This window comes from Lampetra fluviatilis, chromosome 63, assembly GCF_964198595.1.
Source record: "Lampetra fluviatilis chromosome 63, kcLamFluv1.1, whole genome shotgun sequence".
In the NCBI taxonomy this organism is placed as follows: Eukaryota; Metazoa; Chordata; class Hyperoartia; order Petromyzontiformes; family Petromyzontidae; genus Lampetra; species Lampetra fluviatilis.
Genome location: NC_136337.1, coordinates 7035846 through 7050671, shown reverse-complemented (window position 1 = coordinate 7050671; position 14826 = coordinate 7035846). Strand labels below are relative to the sequence as shown.

General features: G+C 51.2%; 1 protein-coding gene and 1 long non-coding RNA gene across 2 annotated transcripts in view; both read right to left on the bottom strand.

Moving 5' to 3' along the window:
- Nucleotides 1-144: 144 nt before the first annotated feature.
- Nucleotides 145-11140, bottom strand: LOC144951629 (uncharacterized). The gene is made up of 3 exons (XR_013640520.1): nt 11018-11140; nt 5809-5885; nt 145-607 (listed from the first exon to the last, which is right to left on the bottom strand). It is a non-coding gene; the product is annotated as an uncharacterized LOC144951629 (long non-coding RNA).
- Nucleotides 11141-11534: 394 nt separating this feature from the next.
- The window catches only part of LOC144951742 (putative E3 ubiquitin-protein ligase HERC4), a 34902-nt gene continuing 31610 nt past the window's right edge, over nt 11535-14826 (bottom strand). Inside the window, exon 25 of the mRNA XM_078882079.1 lies at nt 11535-14776. Within this exon, the coding sequence (XP_078738205.1) occupies nt 14568-14776 (209 nt within the window). The 3' untranslated portion in view covers nt 11535-14567. The remainder of the gene's footprint in view (nt 14777-14826) is intronic.

Genomic DNA, 14826 nt, shown 5'->3' with positions numbered 1-14826 from the left:
GCCGGGTACGGGTAGCCGGATATCGGGTAGGGTACGGGTATCGGGTACCCGGTTGCGACCTCTGCCAGCCGGGTACGGGTAGGCCGTGAGTAACCGTTTGTCACTCATTTCGGGTAGGGTACAGGTAGGGAACGGGTACCCTTACCCGAGTGGGTACAGGTCCGGGTACCCATTTGCGACCCTGGTGCGGCCGGGTACGGGTAAGGAATCAAACCCCGTTTGCGACCTCTGTGGCGGAGCAAGCCCTCTGCACCCGCGTCTTCTTCACCACTCCCGCCCCGCGCAGCCTGGGCGCACTTCACGTTGGACGAGCCAAGGGGCTGCCGTAAACGCCCAACAGCAGCTCTGGCTCTCTTCCGCGCTCGGGTCGTCGAGGCGGCTACCGTCATCGCCGAGAGCCGCGGCCTTCCAGAATGCGGCCGGGCGCACCAGCGGGAAAGGAGCGAGGCGGGGGCCGCCCAGGCACCAGCACCAGCTGCAGCAGCATCTGCTCAGATTCAAGCAGAGGCTGCTCAGCCGTCAGGAGGAGGCCGGTGTCGTGGAGGAGGTGGTGCTTCGGGTGACGGGGACACGGATCCTTGAGCGCAGGGCCTTAGGCAAGCGAGACCTGGGGCACAGTGAGGGGGGTGGCATCAGCACTGCGTGTGCCTGGGCACTTCGCTTTTAACGTCATCCAATGCAAGTACTCTCGTCAAGTCGCCGTCGTCAACTTCCTACGGTTGCTATGGCCACGCATGGAGAGATCGCACAGAGGAGCATGACGGACCTGGGAACATGGTGCGACCTTAAGAGAAGTGGACTTGGACAGGACACGTTTCAAGACAGGCGCGTTATCAGTATTTATCATATCAGTAGATCTATGATGTTGCGAAAAGAGGTATTTTGGTCATTGTCATGAAGCTGCCTCACCACTACGAATTGTGCCCACTCATCCCTTGATAATCCCCACTCACCACTACCTACTCACCCCACTCACCACTACCTACTCACCCCACTCACCACTACCTACTCACCCCACTCACCACTACCTACTCACCCCACTCACCACTACCTACTCACCACTACCTACTCACCCCACTCACCACTACCTACACTCACCACTCATCCCTTGATAATCCCCACCCACCACTACCTACTCACCCCACTCACCACTACCTACTCACCCCACTCACCACTACCTACTCACCCCACTAACCACTACCTACTCACCCCACTCACCACTACCTACTCACCCCACTCACCACCTACTCACCCCACTCACCACTACCTACTCACCCCACTCACCACTACCTACTCACCCCACCCCACTCACCACTACCTACTCACCCCACCCCACTCACCACTACCTACTCACCCCACTCACCACTACCTACACTCACCACTCATCCCTTGATAATCCCCACCCACCACTCATCCCTTGATAATCCCCACTCACCACTACCTACTCACCCCACTCACCACTACCTACTCACCCCACTCACCACTACCTACTCACCCCACTCACCACTACCTACTCACCCCACTCACCACTACCTACTCACCCCACTCACCACTACCTACTCACCCCACTCACCACTACCTACTCACCCCACCCCACTCACCACTACCTACTCACCCCACCCCACTCACCACTACCTACTCACCCCACTCACCACTACCTACTCACCCCACTCACCACTACCTACTCACCCCACTCACCACTACCTACTCACCCCACCCACCACTACCTACTCACCCCACTCCACTACCTACTCACCCCACTCACCACTACATACTCACCCCACCCCACTCACCACTACATACTCTCACCACTACCTACTCACCCCACTCACCACTACCTACTCACCCCACCCCACTCACCACTACCTACTCACACCACCCCACTCACCACTACCTACTCACCCCACCCCACTCACCACTACCTACTCACCCCACTCACCACTACCTACACTCACCACTCATCCCTTGATAATCCCCACTCACCACAACCAACTCACCCCACTCACCACTACCTACTCACCCCACTCACCACTACCTACTCACCCCACTCACCACTACCTACTCACCCCACTCACCACTACCTACTCACCCCACTCACCACTACCTACTCACCCCACCCCACTCACCACTACCTACTCACCCCACCCCACTCACCACTACCTACTCACCCCACTCACCACTACCTACACTCACCACTCATCCCTTGATAATCCCCACCCACCACTCATCCCTTGATAATCCCCACTCACCACTACCTACTCACCCCACTCACCACTACCTACTCACCCCACTCACCACTACCTACTCACCCCACTCACCACTACCTACTCACCCCACTCACCACTACCTACTCACCCCACTCACCACTACCTACTCACCCCACTCACCACTACCTACTCACCCCACCCCACTCACCACTACCTACTCACCCCACCCCACTCACCACTACCTACTCACCCCACTCACCACTACCTACTCACCCCACTCACCACTACCTACTCACCCCACTCACCACTACCTACTCACCCCACCCACCACTACCTACTCACCCCACTCCACTACCTACTCACCCCACTCACCACTACATACTCACCCCACCCCACTCACCACTACATACTCTCACCACTACCTACTCACCCCACTCACCACTACCTACTCACCCCACCCCACTCACCACTACCTACTCACACCACCCCACTCACCACTACCTACTCACCCCACCCCACTCACCACTACCTACTCACCCCACTCACCACTACCTACACTCACCACTCATCCCTTGATAATCCCCACTCACCACAACCAACTCACCCCACTCACCACTACCTACTCACCCCACTCACCACTACCTACTCACCCCACTCACCACTACCTACTCACCCCACTCACCACTACCTACTCACCCCACTCACCACTACCTACTCACCCCACCCCACTCACCACTACCTACTCACCCCACCCCACTCACCACTACCTACTCACCCCACTCACCACTACCTACACTCACCACTCATCCCTTGATAATCCCCACCCACCACTACCTACTCACCCCACATCCCTTGATAATCCCCACTCACCACAACCAACTCACCCCACTCACCACTACATACTCTCACCACTACCTACTCACCCCACTCACCACTACCTACTCACCCCACTCACCACTACCTACTCACCACTACCTACTCACCCCACTCACCACTACATACTCACCCCACCCCACTCACCACTACCTACTCACCCCACCCCACTCACCACTACCTACTCACCCCACTCACCACTACCTACTCACCCCACTCACCACTACCTACACTCACCACTCATCCCTTGATAATCCCCACCCACCACTACCTACTCACCCCACTCACCACTACCTACTCACCCCACTCACCACTACCTACTCACCCCACTCACCACTACCTACTCACCCCACTCACCACTACCTACTCACCCCACCCCACTCACCACTACCTACTCACCCCACTCACCACTACCTACTCACCCCACCCCACTCACCACTACCTACTCACCCCACCCCACTCACCACTACCTACTCACCCCACCCCACTCACCACTACCTACTCACCCCACTCACCACTTACCCCACTCACCACTACATACTCACCCCACTCACCACTACCTACTCACCCCACTCACCACTACCTACTCACCCCACTCACCACTACATACTCTCACCACTACCTACTCACCCCACTCACCACTACCTACTCACCACTACCTACTCACCCCACCCACCACTACCTACTCACCCCACTCAACACTACCTACTCACCCCACTCACCACTACCTACACTCACCACTCATCCCTTGATAATCCCCACCCACCACTACCTACTCACCCCACTCACCACTACCTACTCACCCCACTCACCACTACCTACTCACCCCACTCACCACTACCTACTCACCCCACCCCACTCACCACTACCTACTCACCCCACCCCACTCACCACTACCTACTCACCCCACTCACCACCTACTCACCCCACACCACTACCTACTCACCCCACTCACCACTACCTACTCACCCCACTCACCCCACCCCACTCACCACTACCTACTCACCCCACTCACCACTACCTACTCACCCCACTCACCCCACCCCACTCACCACTACCTACTCACCCCACTCACCACTACCTACACTCACCACTCATCCCTTGATAATCCCCACCCACCACTACCTACTCACCCCACTCACCCCACCCCACTCACCACTACCTACTCACCCCACTCACCACTACCTACTCACCCCACTCACCACTACCTACTCACCCCACTCACCACTACCTACTCACCCCACTCACCACTACCTACTCACCCCACTCACCACTACCTACTCACCCCACTCACCACTACATACTCACCCCACTCACCACTACCTACTCACCCCACTCACCACTACCTACTCACCCCACTCACCACTACCTACTCACCCCACTCACCACTACCTACTCTCACCACAAAAGGAGGGGCGAGGCCCCATATAGGTGACCATATTGGCTGGGGCCAGGATGGTACGCACCTCGTCGCCGTTGGCAATAGAGCGGAGAGGCAGTTGCCATGGTTACCTGGGTTTGTTATTGCCCGCCCAAGTCGCTGTAATAAAGGCATCAAATTGTTAGATTTTTCCATCATTTACCATTCATCTACTTTCATGTGCCTTTTGTTTTGGTGACATTTCATATTCTTTGAGTCTTTCGGTAAAGTCACGTAGAGAGGTTGAAATTAATAATAAAAAAACGACGCGATCGAAACGTCATAGTTTTTTTGTTTTTTGTTTTCATTAATTTTAACCTATCTACGTGACGTTACCGACAGACCGAAAGAATAGGAATTCCTGCAATCACGAAAGCTTTAAGTCAAGATTTGACATTTATTTGTTAATTCATTATCATTTTGCTTAAGAGGGTTTTAATTTGCTTTGTAGTAGCTGTGTATAGGATTTGGTCCTCATAAGGAATGTTCACCTTTATGGGATGCAATTATCATGAATGATGCTATATAGAATTAAAATATTACTTATCATAACTAAGACCATACTAAGTTGCAATCACCTTACTACTTAATGAGTACAGAATAAGTTTCCAAGAGAAAGATAAAATAGGTAGATGACATGCACTTGGGACTGGCAGATCCGGCCACATGCCAAATAGTCACGCACATTGAATGCAATCGACTCTCAACAATAATACAATAATTGTCGCTATGCAATAATTGCTATTACCATTAATCATTCATTAAGGTATACAGGAATAATTTGTACTATGTATATGATCTTAAGTTAATGCATCAATATTAAATACATATCATTAACACAGATATAATTTCTCAATCATAAGCTGCATTATCGGCATACTTATGCGCAATGCAAAGTCATCGATCGGGAACGGGTATTGATATTATTTAGATTATTTTGCTGCTATAAATGCCCAAACGATGGTGCCACTTTGTTGAGCTGTCATTTGTGGCGGCCAAGTCACTTCTCAGTGGGCTTTGCCTGGTAGGATGGGGATGGCTTAGTGTTGTTGTGGTGTGTGTTTGGGTGATTTGTTGACCTTTCTTGAGACTTTGTACTACTATCGTGTTTTTTATTGTTGTTGTAACGTTCTTACCCTGTGCCCCCTACTGGACATCTGTGAAAAAGAGCTTCATAGCTCATCGGATTCCTCCTGCAGTATAAATAAATATTACGATTTTGATTTGTGCTCGCTAACAGCACCCTAAGTCTGTTACATCTACACGGAGGGGTGGGGTGGGGGGGTCTGTCGTTGCTGTTGTTGGTACCTTGGGGGAGTCTGGTTGTAGTCCCACGACCACTTCGACCGAAGCGACCGTGGAGGAGGACCTCGCAGTCCCGGAGTCTACGGGAGGGGGGGAGGGGGAGGGGGAGAAACACAAATTAGGGACGCATCCTGAGTCTGCCTCCACGCCTCCCGTGAAGAGTGCCGTTAAACAACCTACTCATGTACAACTACAGAGACAAAGATCCCACTAATAGGCATGGGCCAAGTGCTGTTAGCAACCACCTAATGATGACCAGCATGGCACACAAAGGGGGGCTTGGTGGTCAGTACCATACCTTGGTCTCATCACCAATGTTTTTAACACACTGCACCCTCGATGCAGCCAAACAGAAGCTGCTTGGGCATGCGGTGGCTGGGCATGCGTGCTACATGACCCAGCCAACGCAGCCTTGCCTGCCGGAGGAGCTCAATGATGGGAATGTGTCCAGATCTTTAAAGGATTTGTGAGCTCACAATCCAGCAAGGATGGATTGTAGGCATGCCAGCCTGAATATTTCTAACCAGCGCAGATGTTTCATTAGAAGGGTCCACGTTTCACAAGCATAGAGAAGCCGAGGGCATGACTGGCCGAGAAGACCCGAAGCTTCGTGCGGAGCAACAGACTAAGTAGCTTCCATACAGCATTGTGCAGCCGATTACAATACAATGCCGCCTGTACTGGTGGAGCCAGTGGGGGGGGTGGGGTGGAAAGTACCCCCCCAATGATTTGATCAAAATCCCTAATTTCGATCCGATCATTGTGGTTTATTAATAATAAATCGGCATTTTGCGACCCCCACTGCCACTGTAGCATATTATTACGTGCCAGGGACTCTTATGAGATGATAGGACAATAGTCCGAGTCCATAATTGGCAATAAGTAACGGCAAAGCGGTTATAAGCGACTCGCAGAATTGTGCGCAGTTGTGTATACAGGACACGACTTCCCTGAAGGCATTCACCTTCAGCGAGCGCGATGCCGATCACACACGGTTCGAATTCGACCCTTGATCGATGGCTGTGCCATCACCGCACATGCATCGATTAAAAAGCAAGGGACAAGTCCTTATTAACTCCTATCATTTTTCATTGCTGGAGGGGTTGCCCCCCCCCCCCTACCTGAAAAGCCATTGGCTGCCTGACTGATTCGGAGCGAAACCTGTCAAACTGGAGCTGGTCATAAGCACATTGCCCAGGTATGGGAAACTCTCCACTCTCTCCACAACTGCCCATCACCAATTTGGAGTTGTGGGGGTGGAGTGTCCGATGGTACAAAATACCCAGGCAGGTGCTTAGTTTTGGTGGGGCTGATTGGTAAGGCCCCACACCTCTTAGTGGCAAGCTCCAGCAGCAGCACCTCCAACTCATCTGCGTGAGCAGCAATCACCAGATCATCAGCATGCATAACGTGGTTGACCAATAGGGAGTCATGCCTCGACTGCACCCGGGCATTGATCAGCCTCCCGCTGTATCTGTACCAGATGGAAATTCCTCCGGTACAGCCAAATAAATCTTCTCAAACTACGTGTTTCAAAGATGTAAAATAATGTGGCAGCCAGAGGACATCCCTGTCGCACCCTCCAAAGTAAACAGAATGGCTCCGACTCCTGGCCACGTAGCTTTACCTGGGCCTGCCCACCATTATGGAGGCTTTTAATGATTGTGAGCAGAGTCTTGGACTCCAAAAGCACGAAGAACTGTCCATAGCCCTGGCCTGTTGATGGTATCATAGGCCTTGACCAGGTAAATAAAGCAGAGATGTAGGCCTTGTTGGAATTCCCTACACGCCTGCTGTAGCAGACGGACAGAGAATATGGCATCCGTGCAGGACCGCGCTGGTCTGAAACCACGTTGGGGCTCTGTAAGCCTCTCATCATCAGCATGCCAGGACCTTTCCGAGCACACTGAGAAGAGACATGCCCTACGTTGTTGCAATCTGTGCGGTCCCCACTTCCAATCCTTCAGAAACCGTTCTATGGTCCAGACAGTTGTGATGATGTTATGTAGGGCAGTCTGCACGCAGATGCCACCTTCCCTCAGTATTTAGCTTGGGAGATCATCTCTTCCCGGCGCTTTTCCTCGTCTCAGACTTCGGATTGCCCTCCACAGATGGCACCTCAGTCAACCATTTAGAATATTTGAGGCATGGCAGCCCGAGCGGTCGTCCCCACCTTGTCCCATGATGTGTTCTGCGCTGAGGGAATTCCCCTCCCCCAAGACCTCACAAAAATGCTCTGCACACCAGCAGACCTGTTCCTGGGGGTCAGAAATCGGATTACCATTCTTTCCCTTAAGGATGGTGATAGGTGAGGTGCTACAAGTTACTTTTTTGATGGAATTAAATAGTGATTTGCTGAGGCAGATTCCATCTCCTCAGCAACCCGCCACCACCACTCATCCTTGCAGCGCCGCACGGCTCTCCGAATCTCCGAGCGAAGGCTGCATTAAGCCTCCTAATTCTCCGATGTGAGATTATGTAGATGATGGGAGTGGGCCTGTTGTTTTCTCTAAACCAGCAAGAACACCTCGTCCTTCAGCCAGGGTCTCTGCGGAGGTCTGGACCGCTTCCACAATGCAGCCGTTGCAGCTGCATGAGCCAGTCTTGAACCTCACCTATTTCTCCCAACATCAGAAGGAGGGGGGCACAATGATAACCCCAGCTGCCAGCGATATTGAAATTCCTGTTTGAAACTATCGTCAGCTAGCTGAGACCAGGCCACTGTGGGTTTGAATGTGGTCCTAGATCAGGGGTCTGCAACCTTTAAGACATAAAGAGCCACTTGGACCCGTTTCCGAAGGAAAAAATAAACTGGGAGCCGCAAAACCATTGCAACTATTAAAACAAATATAACACTGCATATATTGTTTCTTACCTTATTGCTATATACAGGATCGTGCAGTCAGCTGTCAATCTGAATAAAAAAAGGACTTTTTCACTTAACAATGTAAAATATATTTTTGCAAATTAATAGCTAAATTACCTGGTTAATGGGATTTTTGCTCCTGAACCTCAGTGCACAGTGTCTGCACATCAGGGCTGCAAGACGTCACCTTCATTTTCACACAGGCTTGCAAGCTGTCATCTGTGAGGCGTGATCGATGTTTGTTTTTAATATAGTTCATGTTGGAGAAGACCTGCTCACATACATATGTGGAGCCGAAGATCGACAGGACTCCAAATGCATACTTTTTCATGTTTATATAAGTGTTGGGGATGGCATTCCATGTTTCGAATACAAGTTTGTCCTGTTTGGGAAGGTTTTCAATATCACTCCATTTATGATTCTGAGCCAGAATGGCCTTCTGACGGGCAACATCCTCAAGAGTAGCGGTCAAGCATTTGAACTTGGACACCCATATATCTTTGTCGGCTATATCGGCCAGTTCCATCTCAAGATCAGGTTGACTTACACCTGCAAATGCAGTCATATTCAATAGGGATGGATCGATCGCCAGGGGAGTGACAGGGAAGGATAATGTCGTTTTTTCCTCTCTGAACTCACAGAATCGTTTCCCAAACGAACTTTGCATTGTGGTGATTGCAGACTTGAAATATTCCAAATTTATCGTATCATGACTTTGTTTGAACTCTCTCAAAGAGGGAAAGTGAGACAGTGTACCTCTCTGTAAATCTTTGACAAACACTGTCAACTTGCGCTCGAATGCCAAAACCTCCTCCAGCATGTGCAGGGCTGTGCCTCCTTTCCCCTGAAGGGTTGTATTTAGCGTGTTTAGATGTGCTGTCATGTCTACCATAAAATGTAATTTTTCCAGCCACTCTGGCTGTTCCAGCTCAGCAAAGGTGAGCTCTTTGCTGCCCAGGAAGGTTTTTACTTCTTCCAAACATGTGACAAAGCAACGGCAACGTTATTGCCTGTCACCAGGCGGGCAGTGTGGAGCGGAGCGGCGACCTGTCAGCAGCGGCAACGCCAGAGCAGGTGTCACAGTGCGCCTCCTCCCCTCGCTAGCATCCGCCCCGGAGCCGCGGTCAAGGTTCAAAAGAGCCGCATGCGGCTCCGGAGCCGCAGGTTGCCGACCCCTGTCCTAGATGGACACTCACCACCGGAGTGGAATAATGGTAGGCGCATCTTACAGATGACAAGCTGATGGGCAGTGGGTAGATCAGCATCAATGTAGGTCAAGTGTCAAGGGCATGAGCCCGGCGTGCATCCATAATGTTGTGTGGATACCCTGATGCCAGAACAGCGTGTTGGTAATTCTAAGCCCATGGGCTACACACAAGTCTAGCAGCCTCCTACCGTTGTTATTGAGCTGATCTGGCCCATGCCTTCCAATCACTCCAGCCCAGGTGCCAGCATCATGACCCACTCTGGCATTAAAGTCACCCAACAGGATGACTAACACATTCCTGCAGAGGGAGATGATAGAAACGTTGGGTTGCTCGGCCAATGGCCAGCCCCTTCCCGCCCAGCCCAGCCCCTCCCCGCCCAGCCCCTCCCCACCCTCCCCACCCAGCCCTCCCATTTTTGGATGCACGACGGACGGACACAATAATCCCCTGTGGGCTGGTGGAACCAGGTGGTTCCTACCAGTAAAAGCAACGTTTGTGGGGAATAGCCATTTTCTATACTTTTTAGGCATAAGCAATAAAAAAAATAACACTTAGTACATACACACAAACATACCTACACAATAACCGCCATTCGCCACTAAGTGGCGGTGACGTCACCACGACGCTTGTGCCAGGCCAAGTGCACCTTGAGGCTACGTGAAGTGTCGAACGCCCGCTGGCAGGTCACGGGGCAGACCCAGGTGCCACGGGTCGACTGACCGAGATGACCAAGATGACTGGCTGATGCACCACCTGTGCCCCCTACTGTGCCAACTTGCTGTGCTTTAGCCACCCGGCGCTCCGCTCGTTGTTGTGAGCGTCGCTCCTCTGCCCTCCGTTGTTGTTGGAGGGCGACTGCCTCCAACTGCCCAGTAGCGTCCTTCACGAGCCTCCTCCACAGAGGCCGATCTTGACACCGCTGGTACCAGTCATCGGCAAGTCCACTCAGCTCCACGTCCTCCTGTACCACATCACTCCATCTCTTCTCTAGCCCGTGCCGCGCCCGTTTAGCCCCCTCGATCCGGCCAAACAAAAGCCTACACACACGCACCTACACACACACACTTCCACATACCTATACACGCGCGCATCGACTCGCCGCTTCGTCCACTCGATGTGGACCACAAACTCCTCGTACCTTGGAGGAGTGAGGCAGGGAGGAGTGAGGCAGGGACGGCCTCGACAGTGCGGAGCAGTCGCCACGGGGCGTGGGGTGGAGTTGGCCGAGGATCTGATGCAGCAGCAGCGACGAGACGAGCAGGAGGCCGATGAAGCGATACCACCACCAACCACCAATCACCACCAACCAATCACCACCCACCAATCACCACCAACCAATCACCACCCACCAATCACCACCAACCAATCACCACCCACCAATCACCACCAACCAATCACCACCCACCAATCACCACCAACCAATTACCATCCACCAACCAATCGCCACCCACCAATCACCACCCACCAATTACCATCCACCAACCAATCACCACCCACATCAAAATGCGCAACTTTAAATAAATATAGACAACACGTTATACTTAATTAAATGTACTTTTTAATTAATGTTTTCTCCTACATCAGAGTGCAGCGCCACATTAGATACGCACTACAATTAAAATAGTTTAAAGCGATTTGAAGCATGTTTTATTTGGGGGGGGGGGCAGAGTTTTGTGACGCCGTGTGACGAAGGGGGGGGGGGTCAAAAATCCTCCAAAATCGCGTGGCGCCATTTATGGATGACCCCAGAGAGGATGATGATGATGATCCAGAGGGAATACAGCCCTCGAGTTATGAGGACGACGAGGACATTGAACCCCGTGGCATTCGCTGCTGCTAAGAACGACGAGCAGCTGTGCCAGCAGCAGAAGAATAAAAACGCTGAACAATCGCCTATACAGGAACTCAATTAGGCTCACACTGTGCCACATTTGCATACTATTGGTGAGAATTTGCTTTCAAACCGCATTTTCATCGACGTAACTCCCAGTTCGACACGCAGGCTTTCGCGACCGATATCATCCATGTTTTTTTTAACGACACAATTATATTTACGCGACCTGACCCAAAACACATTACAGCCGTATCTACCATTTGTATGTCTGTGTTATATATAGAGCTTATGTGGAGCGGTAGTGTAGTGGTTAGTGCCCTGTGCTCCAAACCCGGCGACCAGAGTTCGATTTCTGCTCACGGCCGTTGGTGACGATTATCTGAACCGGTCCGGGGCCTCCTCTAGGTGGACTCAGCCTCAAATGAGTACCTAATGCAGAGCGTAACATCGCCACTGGGGAGACAAAGGCGGCCGGGCGTGGTGCTGGCTACCCACCCCCTCGTGTGCCGTGCCGGCCTTCATAGGTGCTGCTCGCCTATTCGCGAACAGCACTTGCCCCTGCAGTCAAGGCTACACGGGGGATCTCTGTTGTCTTACACAGCATTAAGAATCAAAGTAAATGTTGATGAACCAGCTGAGAACTCGAGAAGAGGCGAGGACCGGAGTCTCATTTGCAAGAGTGACTTGACCTGAGTCACCAAAACGACAATCTTATACATTTATCTAGCGCCTTAACCAAGAAGATGTACACCGAACGAACTGCGGGCAACGGTGTTTGGCGAGATGAAACGAGCTTCAAGTTCAAATTCATGTATTAGGTGTAGCCCTGTGAGCCATTCGGCTCTTGACTCGGGTGCAACCGCAACAAACAAAAAACATGAACAAGAATACATCTTATAGTGACTATGTGCAAACAGAAAATCCAAGAAAAGACAGCAAAATATTGCAGAAAAATCACCGTACACCAACGCTGTGCGCAAAAATCCCAGTTGGATGCAAGTCAAACAACAACAACAACCACAAGACAACTTAGATTAAGGCTAATTCTGTACTACAACAAACAAACATGGCCAAACCAAACAACTTTTCGAAAATCACCAAAATAAAGCCATGAAAGCAACGAAACAGTGCAGGTCATAGGAACTGTGACCGAATTTTCACAATAAACGACGTTAACAACATGTACCACCAAACTCTGCAGCCATATAGCTGGCTGCATGAGTCACTCCACAACTGAGTGGGAAGGGAACGTTTAGGTCACGAGCTTCCGGGCAGGGAGCGGGGGGAGTATGGGAGGTGGAGAAGAAAGGTTCCACGGATCCCCACTAAAGATGTACGAACACGTTAAGAAACACGCGGGGTGCCGAGAGAAATTAGAAACAGAACACAGGTTGTGAAGGGATAACATTAATGAGAGGGTACGTGTCGCCAGAGACCACAGGTGGTTAGACATTAAGGACGGAGAGAAAAGGAGATTTAAAAGTAATATTAAAAAAACACTTTTTTAAAAACACGCTTTTATGAAATGTACTAGTAATGGCAGAACTCCACCACTCTAGGCAGTGGCCCTGAAGCTTGCCGTAACGTAAGGGACCGTGGCTAATTACAGCCAACGTCAGTTGAGCGTGGACAATTAGACCCAAAGCAGAAATTTTTATAAAAAATATCTATTTTTTATGATAGAATATAGTATTGTCATCAGTATGACATAAGTACTGTATACCAAGTTTGCAGTCGATACCACATTGGGAAGTGTGATAAAATGTAGTCACAAGATTTAAGGATACAACAACGACAACAACAGACGGAGTGAGTTAAATGCAAGCCGTAATAAAAGGTGACAGTCGCAGACAATAGTGGCACTTTCCCGTGACGAAGACGAGTCGAGTGTCACTCCGCTGTTAAGTGTCTCCGCGTTGTTAGCTGTCAAATAGAAGTCTCGCCTTCCCCTCCTCTGCTACACCTCGTCGGAGAGCTCCTTGACAACTCCATGGACAAAGCGGCCGTCGTCTCTGCCCCACGCGATTCGCGTCGACGTGAAAGGTCACTCGGCGCGTGTCCGGTATTCTATTTGGTAGATTTGTGATTGTGTTCCACTCTTCCTGCCCACCACCCCCGCCGCTCTCTCGTTCGCACATTGACACCCCGCACATCGCATTCGATAAAACGCACGAAAACATTTGTGAATTCTTCAAAGCCCAATCAGAGAATGCGTGCCGGCTTCCACCGGCGATCCTCAGTTGGTTCCTCCGCGGCTGCATGGCGACCGGAAGTTACTCCGCTTCAAAAGGAGTGACTTTGCTCAAGTGTTTGTCCATTTTACACGCAATAAATTGTAAACATGCTGATTTGTTACCGAGTTATCAAACGTCTTGGGTGTTCACTCCACGTGTAAGTGTAATTACAATGTCGTGTTTGCACCAATTAGTTCGTTGTAATGGACGCCGGGAGGCAGGGCAGCATTCCCTCGGTATACGCGAACTCGCTTTCCGTGATTTTGGCCGCAACTCTACACGACTGTATAGAGAGAGCGAGAGAAAGTGGTGAGATACATTGATGAAAGAGAAAGTGACGAGAGAGAAAGTGACGAGAGAGAAAGTGACGAGAGATAAAGTGACGAGAGGACCAATCAACTTCAAGGACAGTGCATACATTATCAGAGTTATGTCTTTTGTTTGCATTATGATTGCAGGTATTGCGGTCTATGCAAACATGACTCCTTGTAAAAAGGTGTCAGTTTTGTTGCCAGATAGAATGGTAAAAAAACAATTAACAGGCGTATTATTACAGACGCGTCGAGGGGGGAAGGGAGGGCGGTGGAAGGGGGGGCGGCGCATGACCGACTAGCGATGTTCTACTCCAAAGGTGCGAAGCCGAAGCACTGCTCCAGAGCGATGCTGAGCTTGTTGCGAAGGTCCGTCTTGTCGCCATAGGCCGGGAGGTAGAACGTGCGGAAACACGTGTGGGCCTGCGGCAGGCCCTCCGGGTTTTCGGCCATGGAGAAGGTGATTCCGAGCGCCTTCATCCCCGACAGCGGCACGCGGTCCGTGCCGGTCACGAAAACTGCGGCAACGGGGACAGACGGGCGGTAAAGGTGCAGCTGCTGCAACCGC